We start from the raw sequence: 12580 nt of genomic DNA, 5'->3' as shown, positions 1-12580 counted from the left end.
TTACAGTGAAGTCCCCTTCGCCATCATATGTTTCTTCGTGTTACTCTCCGGCTTCAATAAGATAATGTAACATTTCGGTGCAAAAATACAGACGAGCAAACCGAAGCTTGATGCCCAGATAGCAAACACTTCTACAGCCACGGTGTACTTCCCAGGAGAGCTCACATAAACTGGAATAAAAGTTATCCAGACGGCACAAAAGATCAACATGCTGAAGGTGATGTACTTGGCGTCGTTGAAACTGTCCGGAAGTTTCCGGGCAAGGAAAGCAAGTACTAAACACACAATGGTCAACAGGGCAATATAGGCCGACACGAAGTAAAAGGCGGTCAATGAGCCCACGTCACATTCCAGAATGATGATGTCTCTGTAATAGCTGATGTTTTTCAGGGGGTAGGGAGGTGACACACTAAGCCAGACAACGCAAACTACACCTTGCAAAAAGGTAAGGATGAACACGCCCAGGCGTTGCTGCGCGGGTCCGAACCAGTTCATCACGCTGCTGTTGGGGAGAGTTGCTTTAAAGGCAACCACGACAAGAATGGTTTTGCCCAAAATGCAGGAAATGCAGAGAACGAAGACAACTCCGAAAACCGTGCGGCGCAACATGCAAGACCAGCCGGATGGTTCTCCAATGAAGGTGAGCGAGCAGATGAAGCAAAGCATCAGTGCGAAGAGGAGCAGGAAGCTGAGCTCGGAGTTGTTCGCTTTGACCATGGGAGTTTCTCGATACCGGTAGAAAATCGCAGCGGTGGCCAATGTAAAACACACTCCCACTGCAGCAAGCGTCACTAATACAAAGCCCAGAACTTCTCCAGAGGAAAGAAACTCAACCTTCTTGAGAACACATTGGGTTTTTGGCTGATTGGACCAGTATTCCGAAGGACACTTGATACAATCCGTGGAATCTAGAAAAATAACAATTTCTAATGTTTAATACAACAATTCTCGTGAGCACAGAACTGCGGACTTCAGAGACACTGCTGTACACCTGTGCACTTACCAGTGATGTTGCTGATCTCACCGTCGGCGCACTCTGCACAGTCAAAACAACAAATCGGTTGCCCTTTCCGGCTTATTTTTCTTGTTCCAGGAAGACAGGGTTCTGAGCAAAGTGCTCGTGGGATCTGAAGCAACAGAAAACATTCTTATGGTATCCATTTCACAGACCCATAATGTGACAGCGCACAGGAATTTCTGCTCCAAGATCAGAATCAGAATTAGGTTTATTGGCACTGACATATGACGTGAAATATCCTGTTTTGCGACAGCAGTGCAGTGCAATGCATAAATATTACAATCCACAGCTCTTTGCCGAAGCCTGCAAGTATTTATAATTCTGAAGGTTTATAAAATTTATAAAATTTATAATATATCGTTATAAGATATCTTGATAAGATATTTTTATTATTAGTCGCATGTACATCGAAACACGGTGAAATACATCTTTTTGTGTAGAGTGTTCTGGGGGCAGCCCGCAAGTGTCGCCACGCTTCTGGCGCCAACATAGCATGCCCACAACTTCCTAAGCCGTACGTCTTTGGAATGTGGGAGGAAACCGGAGCACCCGGGGGAAGCCCACGGAGACACGGGGAGAATGTACAAACAATTTACAGACAGTGGCCGGAATTCAACCCGGGTCACTGGCGCTGTAATAGCGTTACGCTAACCGCTACACTACCTGCCCCAAAATTAATTTGGTTCATCATTGATTGGTCATTGTGATTTTATGAGAGGAAGAATCTTTTGCTCAAGGTAGATACCAAAGGACATACATTTAAGGTGAGAGTGGGGAAGTTTGAAGGCGATATATGGGACAAGTTTTGTTTTACACATTGATCAGTTTCAAATTCAAGTTCCCCACCATCCGGGCCATGCAATCTTCTCACAGCTACCATTAGGCAGGAGGTACAGAAGCCTGAAGTCCCACACCACCAGGTTCAACAACAGCTACTTCCCTTCAACCATTCGTTTCCTGAACCAACCGGCACAACCCCAATCTCTGCAGTTCAGCAACACTATGACCACTTTAATAACTTTGCACTAAAATAGACTTTGATTTTTATTTGTTCTAATTATGTTCTTTCATGTAAAACTGTATAATTATTTGTTTCCTTCGTGTTTTTTCTTGTGAATGCTGCTTATCTGATGCTATGAGCCTGTGATGCTGCTGCGTAAGTTTTTCATTTCACCTGTGCACACATGTACTTGTGCATATGACCATAAACTCGAATTTGACATTTGACCCATTTCATACCCTTAATCGTGTACAGAGTCTCCTCTGTTTTTATACGAAAGCTCCACCCACCACCCTCACTTCCCACCCTCATTACCTTTCCTCCTAGGTTTATCCTGAAATGAACATACACCTGAAGTCGTTTAAAACTGAAGAAAAGGGGCAATTGAGAAAGTAATGAGTGCATTCGCGTGGAACTGCGATCATATCAGAAGTGGAGAGTGAAAGCTGCGTTCCAATTCTAAGCATGTATTCAGACCTGAACTATAAAACAAAGCTAGCGTTAAGCAGCAACATTTTAAAGTATAGAAAATGTTATGCTGGAAAGAGAAAGGAAAGTGGTGTCGCACAAGGACACTACGAAATTAGAGTAAGACACTCGGCCCTTCGAGCCTGTTCCCCCCACTCAGTCTGATCAGACTGATCTACGCTGCCCACAAATCGTCTTCCCTGCCAGTTTCCCATCACTCTCAATTCCTGTCGAATATCTGTCTGGCTCCATCTTAAATACATCTGATGATCTGGCCTCCACCACTCTCGGGGACAGAGACCTTCAGAGATTCACCACCCTTTGAGCGAAGAAATTCCGACGTACCGCAGTTTTAAATAGTTAACCTCTTATCTCGTGATTGCGTCCTCTTATTCGCGATCTTATTCTTAGATAAAGTCAGCCGCGTTATTCTAAATGCTAAAGAATACAGACCCAGATTGTCGAGACTGTCCTGTAAATTGCATTAAGCTGCAGCGTCATGTCATTAGTAATAAGTGCCTGTATCTACAATACCATCCATATTCCAAGGATGCAACTATGTTCCATTTTGCCGACGCAAATTCATGGTAAAAAAAAGAAGCATACCGTATTTTCCCTAGTGCTCCACACGATATCCCCGACATTCATCGTTAGTTCGCGCCCTGGCGGAGCCGAACCATCATAATACCCAATGTTTACAATGTCAACTGTACCCTTCAAATTCGTCTGCAAGTTCACGAATTCGTATCTTGGCACCGGGTCACCATTTTCATCAAAGTATACCGTTTCTCCTGTCTTGGCTGTGAAATTCACCATGCGGAGGTAGTGGAGCAACTAGGGAGGAATAAACCAACGGAGAACAGCCGTTATATCGGCCGTGGATTCGGTGCACACAAATACAGACGTTCAAATTCACTGTAACCGTAAATGATTAAAATCTACTGCTGGATATTTACCACCTAAAAGACGTATATTGGAGACGCAAGAGACTGCAGATGCTGGGGTCCGGAGCTAGTAAACAAACTGCTGGAGGAACTGAGCTGGTCAGGCAACATCTGTGGAGGGACATGGATAGATTGTCTCTATTCCTCCACAGATGCTGCCTGGGCTTTTGAATACTTCCAGCAGTTTTTTTTATTGGTATTGATATTGGAGGAGGGTCGTCAGTAGAGCGTACATATTTCTAGAAGGTGGGTCAAGGACTAATATAGTTGCCGGGGTTTACTAGGTACCACCACTGAATGAGAAGCTGTGGGTTGAAGATCCAGGGTAGAGACTCAAACTCGTCATCTATGCCTGCACTACACTGCAAAACCGAGGGGATACCTTGTAGGTCCTGGGGATTTATTCACCTTCATTCGCCTCAAGACAGCCAGCACCTCCTCTTCGGTAATTTGGATATGGTCCGTGCCCTCACTACTCGTTTGCCTCAGTTCTATAGTCTCTGTGTCTGTCTCCAGAGTAAATACAGATGAAAAAAAAATCATTTACGATCTCCCCCATCTATTTCGGCTCCATGCATAGATGTCCATGCTGATTTACATGAGGCCCAATTTTTCCCTTGCTAACCTTTTGCACAATATAGCGATAGAAACCCTTGGGATTCTCTTTCACCCTGTCTTCCAGAGGAACCTCATGTTCTCTTTTTGCCCTCCTGGCTTCTATCTTGTGTTCTCTTGCATTTCTTATACTCCTGACGCGCCTCATTTGATCCTAACTGCCTGTAGGTGATATGCGCCTCCTTCATTTTCTTTAAGAGGGCCTCCATATCCCTAGATAACCAAGGCTCCCTAAACTTGTTTGCCTTGCCTTTTGTTCTAACAGGAACATAGGGATTCTGCACGCTCAATATTTCACTTTTGAAAGCCTCCCACTTATGAAGCATCTGTTTGCCGGAGAACAGCCTATCCCAATCAACGGCTGCCAGATCCCTTCTGATGCCTTCAAAATTGGCCTTACTCCAATTGAGAATCTCAATCCGAGGACCAGGCATATCCTTCTCCGTAATTATCTTGAAAGTAATCCGTGCATATTGGCCGCCTCATTTCCCACCTGTTAACAGATTCACGTGTTAAACCTTTGAACCCATTCTCTGAGAATGAAGTTTTGACCACCACAAATAGAGTTAGTTGCTAAGATATAGTGACTAGTGGTTGATTGCTGGCACATGAAAAATAGAACAAAATAAGCTTTAAAATTTAGACATACCGATCCGCATTGTCAATGAGGTGCTTGCTTGAGCAAAGGAAGTACATGCCTACCTGCCACGGCTCAAAATTTGAAATATTTGCACATGTGTAATTCACAAAGGGACCGTTGCCTTCTACACAGGTCAGCAGATCGTGGAGGGCCTGAGCGATAGAGTAGACCGCTTCATACACGTGGTAAGAACTCCCGTCCATTATCGCCGGAAGGTAGGCAGTTTCTATCCCTTCCATCTGCTCCTTCCCTGTGCATTGCCGAACGTGAGCTGGGGAATTCCCCGGGCTTGTCATATTGTCTGTGGTGAAAGAGCAAGTGAATAAAGTTTCCCAAAACTCCGTCACCAAAATGCTGCCAGGAAAGTTCGAAGGATGGACTTTATGAAGATAATCTCTGAGGTCAGCTATCTCTTTCCTGCGGGTTGCCGGACCGATTGTCCCGGCGAGATAAATTGCTCTTTCTTCAGGAGGGAGAAGATTTTCTGTCACCCACCCTTCACTCCCAATCCACTGTATACCGGTCACATTTTGACGCCAAATCTCGTTCAACAGAATTCGCATATCACCAACGTCAACAAAGGCCACCACCACTTTAGTGGACGCCTGTTTAATCACCTGGACAACTTTTCTGATTTTCTCTGCAGGGTCTGTCCTGTAAAATGACTCAGAATACGCAATGCAAACCCCAAACTTTTCCACGTGTTCCACAAATCCTTGCATTCCGTAATTACCGTAATCGGTGTTACTTCGAATGGTTCCAATCCAAGTCCAGCCAAAGGTTCTCACCAGTTCAGCGAGAATTTTGGACTGGTACTCGTCGCTGGGTATAGTTCTAAAAAATGTGGGGTATTCTTGCTTATCGCTGAGGCAGGAGCAGGTGGAGAAGTAACTAACCTGTAGAGAAAAAGGGTAAATAGATGATATACTGTCAGTGTTTGTTTGTAAATTGTTTTATGTTTCTACACAGCTGTAATATTGAATAGACAATATGTAGAATATACAACATATAGGACTTCATAAAACGAACTTATTCGCACAATTTGAAAACGTTGCATTATTTACTTGCTTATTACTCTGGTAATAAAACCCTGCTTTGGCCGCATCTGGAGAATTGCATTCAGTTCTGGTCCTTCAGTTATAGGAAGGATGTGGAGGCTTTGGAGATGTGCAGAAGAATTTTATCAGGATGCTGCCTAGGTTAGAGGGCATGTGCTGTACAGAGAGGCTGGACAAATATTAGTCGTTTTCTCTGGAGCGGTGGAGGCCGAGGGGAGTCCTAATATGAGATCATAGATAGAGTAGACAGTCGGTATCTTTGTCCCAGGGTCGAAGTCCAATACCAGACGGCATATATTTAAGGTGAGAGGGGGTAATTTCAAAGGAAGTATGCGGGGCAAGTTTTTTTTTACAAGAGAGCCGTGGGTGTATGGAATGCGTTGCCAGGGCTGGTGGCGGAGGTAGATACGATACAGACCTTAAACAGGCTCTGAGATAGGCACATGAATGTGCAGAGAATGGACGGATAAACGTATTGTGTATGCAGATGGGATTAGTTCAATTGGGTATTTAATTCTCTGTTTAATTAATTCGGCACAACATCATGGGCCAAATCCCCTGTTCCTGGCCTGTACTGTTCTATGTTCTTCTTTCCATGATCTATGTTCTATTACAACAACATTTCACAAAGGCTAGGTTAAATTTTTTACTCTTCATTATTGTGAATGGCGCATAACCATGTTCTGGTGGATTTCAACGACTGTAAAACCTGAAGATCTAAAATATATTTTCTTGTTCTTTTGCCGATTATTTTAAATTAAGACACACCCCTATTTCAACTCAGTGCTGACATGGGATTGTGTCTGTGTCCGTGCTGATAAGGAGACCTTATCGACATAGAAAAAATGCAGTCAAATATTTGACGCATTACCAGCGGAATCCCGAAGGATCCGATTGTCCTTGCCGCTACGATGGAGCTTGTAGATATATCACAGCCAACAATAGCCGCGACGTTGGTGGAACCTCTACACTGCGGGTATTCAATTAATTCTTCTTCTCCGTTGATCAAAGCGAGCGCTGCTTTCGAGGCAATCGCGGAGGACGAGCAGTCATCGTGGATCTGATACCCGAGTGTGATCCCCGGGAGGAGGTTTTCATTCTGGTTTATTTCTTCAATGGCAAAAATCATGGTCTGCGCCAATCGGAAGGATGAAAACTCAAAACTGTTGGATAAATGAAAGATGATGTCATGAAAGTCTTCAGATTCCTAATTCAATAGCATCAAAGATTTAAAATGGGATAATGTTCATATTGTCGATAAAGGGTAACCAAAAATCATTCGAATTCCTCGTCATTCGCTCAGAAAATGGCACATGCCCCACAGATAACAAAAACGCGGATACCACTAAGGATATAACAGGTTCTATGCATGTTTCAGCTCCGGCCACACCCTTACCCACCTTCCTGCCCTCCAGTGTTCCCAGCACTAACCTGGGCTCCGGTGCACACTGATTGTTGATATTTAACTACCAACCAGCGCAAGATATCAAATGTGATCCATGTCACAGTAAGCAGGATTCACCGGACCCCACATGACTCGGGAGGAAAGCCCAATGTTTCTCGACATTCCCAGTAATATACGGCCGACTTCACAGGTACGCGAATGGTAAGACCGTGCATAACGAGAACAGAGTGTTCTCATACAATAAAGATTGCATTAGACGTTTTGTGGTCTCTCTGTAATAATCGAAGTCAGTTTAGTGACGGAGACCCGATCGGAAACATCCTTCAGAGGTGTAATATTCCGGTACCATTAATCGGAGATCATATGTACACAAGGATAATAATTTAAAGTGTCACGGGTAGGCACCACTAAATTTAGTATGTTTGCCACAACTGTATGATGAAGAAAGATAACATTTATACTATTCCGTTCCGACCTGCAGTCTTTGTGCCAGGAATTTTTAAATCGAAGAGCTGCAATCAAATTGCTGAGTAACAAATACATATTTTTGTGACGATGAAAGAGACATTTTGTGAACATTTATTCAACCATTTCATGTTGATGTACAATGTGAAAATTACTGTTCCACCACGATGCAACAGCAGCACTTGAGGACAAAGATAACAGTGCGCAAAATTGTCAAATAATAATTAGCTCTCAAATTCAAAGATCTATTCAATGGGTCACAGCGATTTCTATCAATTTGAGTGGGAACAAGTGCTAGTCTACAAGATCTAGACTCACCTTTTGCACCCAGTGCTTTTCGGGGTAAGAGTAAATGTATGGAAGTCGTGAATCGGATCCAAATGCACGGTAAATATTCCGCCAAGGATGATATCTCCATCCTTGGCTAAATCAGACAAACTGACTTTTGCTCGGCGCTTACAGACGATTCCGTGCGTTTCTCGCGTAGCGGCTAGCAACATGAACAGCAGAAAGCGAGACATTGCTCTGTTGCAGGGGACCTGTCGCTATTAAAGGAATGAATGTGGATTTATATTGTTTTCGTCGCGGTCTGAAGATGTCCCAAAGCGATTTACAAATGCAGCCACTGTTGTAATGTAGTAAGTCTCCAAATGATGACATGGTATATGCACGGCACATGTGTTGATGTAGGTACATCTGGCTAATAGCTGGGGAATTTCACAGAGAATAAAAATTACATCTAATAAAAATAGGTAAATTTGCACTCTCAGCAGAGTGTAAATATTTTCCAATGAATTAAGAAGGAACCCCAGATAGTATGAAGGTTCGGTACCGCTGATGATTGACACCAGATGTGTAATTTAGTCATTAGTCATTTGGTTCCATCAAGAATAATTGAAATCAATTCTAAATTAAATACTAAATACAAAAAATAACTTACGTCATATATTTCAACAATGGAGAGAGTGAGTTTCAACTTACAATCTGCTTGTTTCAGTGTGTATCTTCGCCCCCAAAGGCAACAGAATCCTGACAACAAACAATCCTGATTCCAGAATCTGCAGGCTCTCATGTCTCCAGCAGAACCCAGGCATCCTTGATGCAGTCACGCAAGACAAGCACTTGGGAAGAATTGAAAATACTTCACAATAATGACGTTGTTCCTTATTTTATTTCTCGCTCTTCTGTGAATTGTCGCGTCAGATTTTCTGCTCCCCAATTCACTCAGACTTTTTCAGAGTCGATGACTTTTGGAAGATTGCAACCAAAGAAATTGTGTTGCCTCTTAAAGCCCTAAAAAACACCTAAAGATCCAAAGGATTTCACAGGGCTTAGTCCCGTATGTTTGCCTATTTTTGTTTTACTTAGTGATATCAAGACTACTAATTTCTTCAATATCTGTTGGCTTTTGGTGACCTTGGTCTTCGAAATTGTTTTAGTATTTTACACGGTAGAGGTACATACAAAATGTTTGTTTAACATCTCAAACTTTTCCTTAAAATAATGCAGCACCATTTTAAAAAAAATAGGAGCAGGAGAGGGTCATGTGGCCTTAAAATCTTGCTTTGCCATTCATAGAAGTCGTGTCTGATCTTCTCCCATGGTGCACTTTCCTGCACTATCCCATATTCCTTGATATATTTAATATCTAGAAATACATCAATCTCTGTTTTTGAAAGGTAGCGAATTCAAAGATTCATCACACTGTTAGTAAGGAAATCTGAGTGGTCATCCCAGGTTCTAGACTCGTGAGCCAGGTGAAACATTCCCCTGCTTACAATCTGATCTTGAAAATTTCCATCGGATCCTCTCACTTTCTCTAAAACTCTAGAAAATATGGAGCTAATCTGCTCAATCTCTTCTCATGCAGTAAACCTGACATGCCAGGAGCAACTTTGGCAAATTATTGCTACATTTTCACAAAGATAAATTTTTGGGAAGTAGACCAATACTGATCATGATGCTCACTTGTGCCCTATGGAATTGCAGTACGATATATTTAGTCCTGTACCCAAATCTATTTTGTGCATTGAAGTGAATGATGTCACATTTTTTTCACATTAGATTCCATCTGGAACCCTTTTTGTCTACTCGCTCAGTGCCTCCTGACCCTTCAGAAGCTTCTTTACATGCTCCTCCCTACTCGCAACCGCACCGAGATTTGTATCATCCTATTTGGGAATATGACATTTGGTTCCCCTCAGCCACTTCACAGATATAGATCAGGAATAGCTGTAGCCCAAGTACTAATGCATGCCAAACCCTACTGGTTGCAGCTTGACGACTTGAGTGAAGGACCCAATTATCCCCATTCTTTGCATCTATCTGTAATGCAATTCTCAATCCATGGCACTGTATTCTCCACAATTTCATTTGTTCTAACATTGGCAACCAACTACCTGTATGGAACTTCATTGAAATACTTCAGAAAATCTAAACACACCACATCCTCCTCATCAATTCTAATTGTCACAACCTCCAAGAACACTAATATATCAGTCAAAACATAATTTGCCTTTTATAAATCCATGCTGAGCCAATTAATTTCTTGATTTACTGTTACTACATCCTTGATTCTAGATGCCAACGTTTTCCCTGTTAGGCAAACATTTAATTCAAATTATATGGATGCATTGTTAACTATTGGTAAATTAGTAAATAAATTGTTGAGTTGGTTTCTTATTGTCACATGTACTGCATACTGTTCATACAGATCAATTCTTTACACGGTGCATTGAGGAAGTGCAAGATACAGAATTGCAGAATAAGGTGTCATATCTGCAGAGAAAACGCAGTGCAGGCAGACAATAAGGTGCAATATCATAAGAAGATAGATTGTGAGGTCAAGACTACATCCTTATCGTACCAGGGAGCGTTCAATAGTCTTATTACAGAGGGATAGAAGCTGTCCTTGAACCTGATGGTACGTGCTTTCAGGTGTTTGCATCTTCTGCCGGATGGGAGGGGGGGGAGAAGAGAGAATGTTCTGGGTGGGTGCGGTCTTTGATTATGTTGGCTGCTTTACCGAGACATCGAGAAGTGTAGACAGAATCCTTGGAGGGGAGACTAGTTTCTGTGATGTGCTCAGTTGTGTCCACAACTCTCCGCAGTTTCTTGTGGTCACGGGCAGAGCAATTGCCGTACCAAGCCGTGACCCGCACAGGATGCGTTCCATGGTGCATCGATAAAAACTGGTGAGGATCAAAGGAGACATGCCAGATTGATCTTTCTCCCTCCTTGCGTCATCGTGGAAACATTTTCTATCATTTTGTTTTTGTATTCATGCTAACTTAGCTTTATTCTATTTTAATTTTGTCACTATTTATTCATTCTTAACTGGGAGCGCTGACGCTAGAGCTGGCAGGATGAGTTTCTTATCTTCACATAAGCGGGAATGAGCTGCCAGAGTCATAGAATCAAAGTTTCAAGAGGAAGTGGGTGAGGCAAGTAAAATAACAACGTTGAAAAGACAGTTGGACAGGTACATAGATAGGAAAGGTTTCGAGAGATATGGGCCAAATGTGGCAGATAGGATTAGCTTAGATGGATATCTTGGTTGGTGTGGACCATTTGGGCCAAAGGGCCTTTTATGTGCTGTATTACTCTAAGTCTCCATGACCCTAGAGGCTAGTAAGTAAGTATTAGACACAGGTTAGGTAGTGTGAGGGTGGTCTGATGGACGGCACGACACGGTGGGCCGAAGGGCCTGTTTTGTGCTGTATGGTTCTATGGTTCTATGGATCCTTGGAAAAGTGCAAAGATCAACTGGTAGCACATTGGCTAATCAGTATTCAGCACAGATTTATTAAAGGCAAAACATGCCTGACAATATTTTTATATTCTTTAATGAAGGACTGAAGAAGTCCGATGACAGTTGTGAACTTGCTGTGTTTATGGATCTTCAAATGCTCTCTATTAAAGGTACACACATTAGGTTTGTAGGAAAGTTACTTATAGGATTAAAGTCATAGATAGCGATGATGTAGAAATGGAAGGCGTGAATGGATATGGATATGGATATGGATATGGGCCTTATGCAGGCAAATGGGATTAGCATAGATAGGCATCATGGTTGGCATGGACACGCTGGGCCGACAAGGCGTATTCCTCTGATGTAGGATTCTATGATTCTCTAATAATAAATATGGAGCATGGAGTCGGGTCACAGATCAGCCATGTTTTCAAGGACATAAACAGACCACTCTGGTTGCTCAGTTTCAATGTTTACCTAACGTTACAGCTTTTGTATTTTCTGATCCCCATCTGAAACTTAACTCTGCATTTTATATTTCACTGCCAATTCTGTGCAGGTCTGGTATATTGTTGTGTCGAAACCTATATGGTGAAGTTACGCATATTAGGTATGTAGCAAAATTAGATTAAAGGCAAAGTAGAAATGTGATATGCCTCTCATATTAGGTCACCCACATCCATGGCTCCAGAGAAAACAATCCTAGCCTATCCAATTTCAACCCCATAACCAAAGTGTTCCAATCCATGCAACATCCTGGCAGAGACGCAAGAGTTCCTCCAACGCCTTTGTGTAGAGCACAGGAGACTGCAGATGCCGGAATCTGGAGCAACACAGAGCGCTGGAGGAACTCACCGGGTCAGACAGCATCTGTGAAGGGAAATGGACAGTCGACGTTTCGGGTAGGGATCTTTCATCTGCACTGGAAAGATAAGAGGGGAGGTAACCAGTATAAAGACGTGGAAGGAAGGGGAGGAGAAAGAGCTGGCAGAAGAACCAGATTGGGTGGGGGGGGGGGGTGAGAGGGAGGAGAAGAGTGGGAATGATGTCAGAAGCTGGGAGGTGATAGGTGCAGGTGGTAAAGGGTTGAGGATGATCGAATCGGATTAGAGAGGGCGGTGGAGCATGGAGAGAGGTGGGAAGGGGAACCGGTGTGACGAGTGTGAGAGCGATGAGCAGATGGAGAGAGAGGGTATGGGAGGAGAAAGACGTGGGG

The 12580-nt window shown here is 43.0% G+C and overlaps 1 protein-coding gene across 1 annotated transcript; it reads right to left on the bottom strand.

Moving 5' to 3' along the window:
• LOC127571274 (extracellular calcium-sensing receptor-like) lies at positions 1-6899 on the bottom strand. Its single transcript, XM_052017514.1, has 5 exons — positions 6615-6899; positions 4748-5581; positions 3093-3320; positions 1004-1127; positions 1-908 (listed from the first exon to the last, which is right to left on the bottom strand). The coding sequence occupies exons 1-5, from the start codon at positions 6870-6872 to the stop codon at positions 1-3; spliced, it is 2352 nt and encodes a 783-aa protein (XP_051873474.1). The 5' UTR covers positions 6873-6899.
• Positions 6900-12580: the final 5681 nt, after the last annotated feature.

The sequence above is a fragment of the Pristis pectinata genome, chromosome 6 (assembly GCF_009764475.1).
Source record: "Pristis pectinata isolate sPriPec2 chromosome 6, sPriPec2.1.pri, whole genome shotgun sequence".
Lineage (NCBI taxonomy): Eukaryota > Metazoa > Chordata > Chondrichthyes > Rhinopristiformes > Pristidae > Pristis > Pristis pectinata.
Note: the sequence above shows the minus strand (reverse complement) of the source record. Positions and strands in the feature narration are given on the sequence as shown.

Bases quoted from the DNA above. Each gene is read 5' to 3' on its own strand.
- LOC127571274 (XM_052017514.1), bottom strand. From the start codon at position 6,872: ATGATTTTTGCCATTGAAGAAATAAACCAGAATGAAAACCTCCTCCCG. The intron at 5,582-6,614 runs GTAATGCGTCAA...TTTTCTCTACAG, and splicing joins GATCCTTCGGGATTCCGCTG to GTTAGTTACTTCTCCACCTG. The intron at 909-1,003 runs GTAAGTGCACAG...TTATTTTTCTAG, and splicing joins TGAGATCAGCAACATCACTG to ATTCCACGGATTGTATCAAG.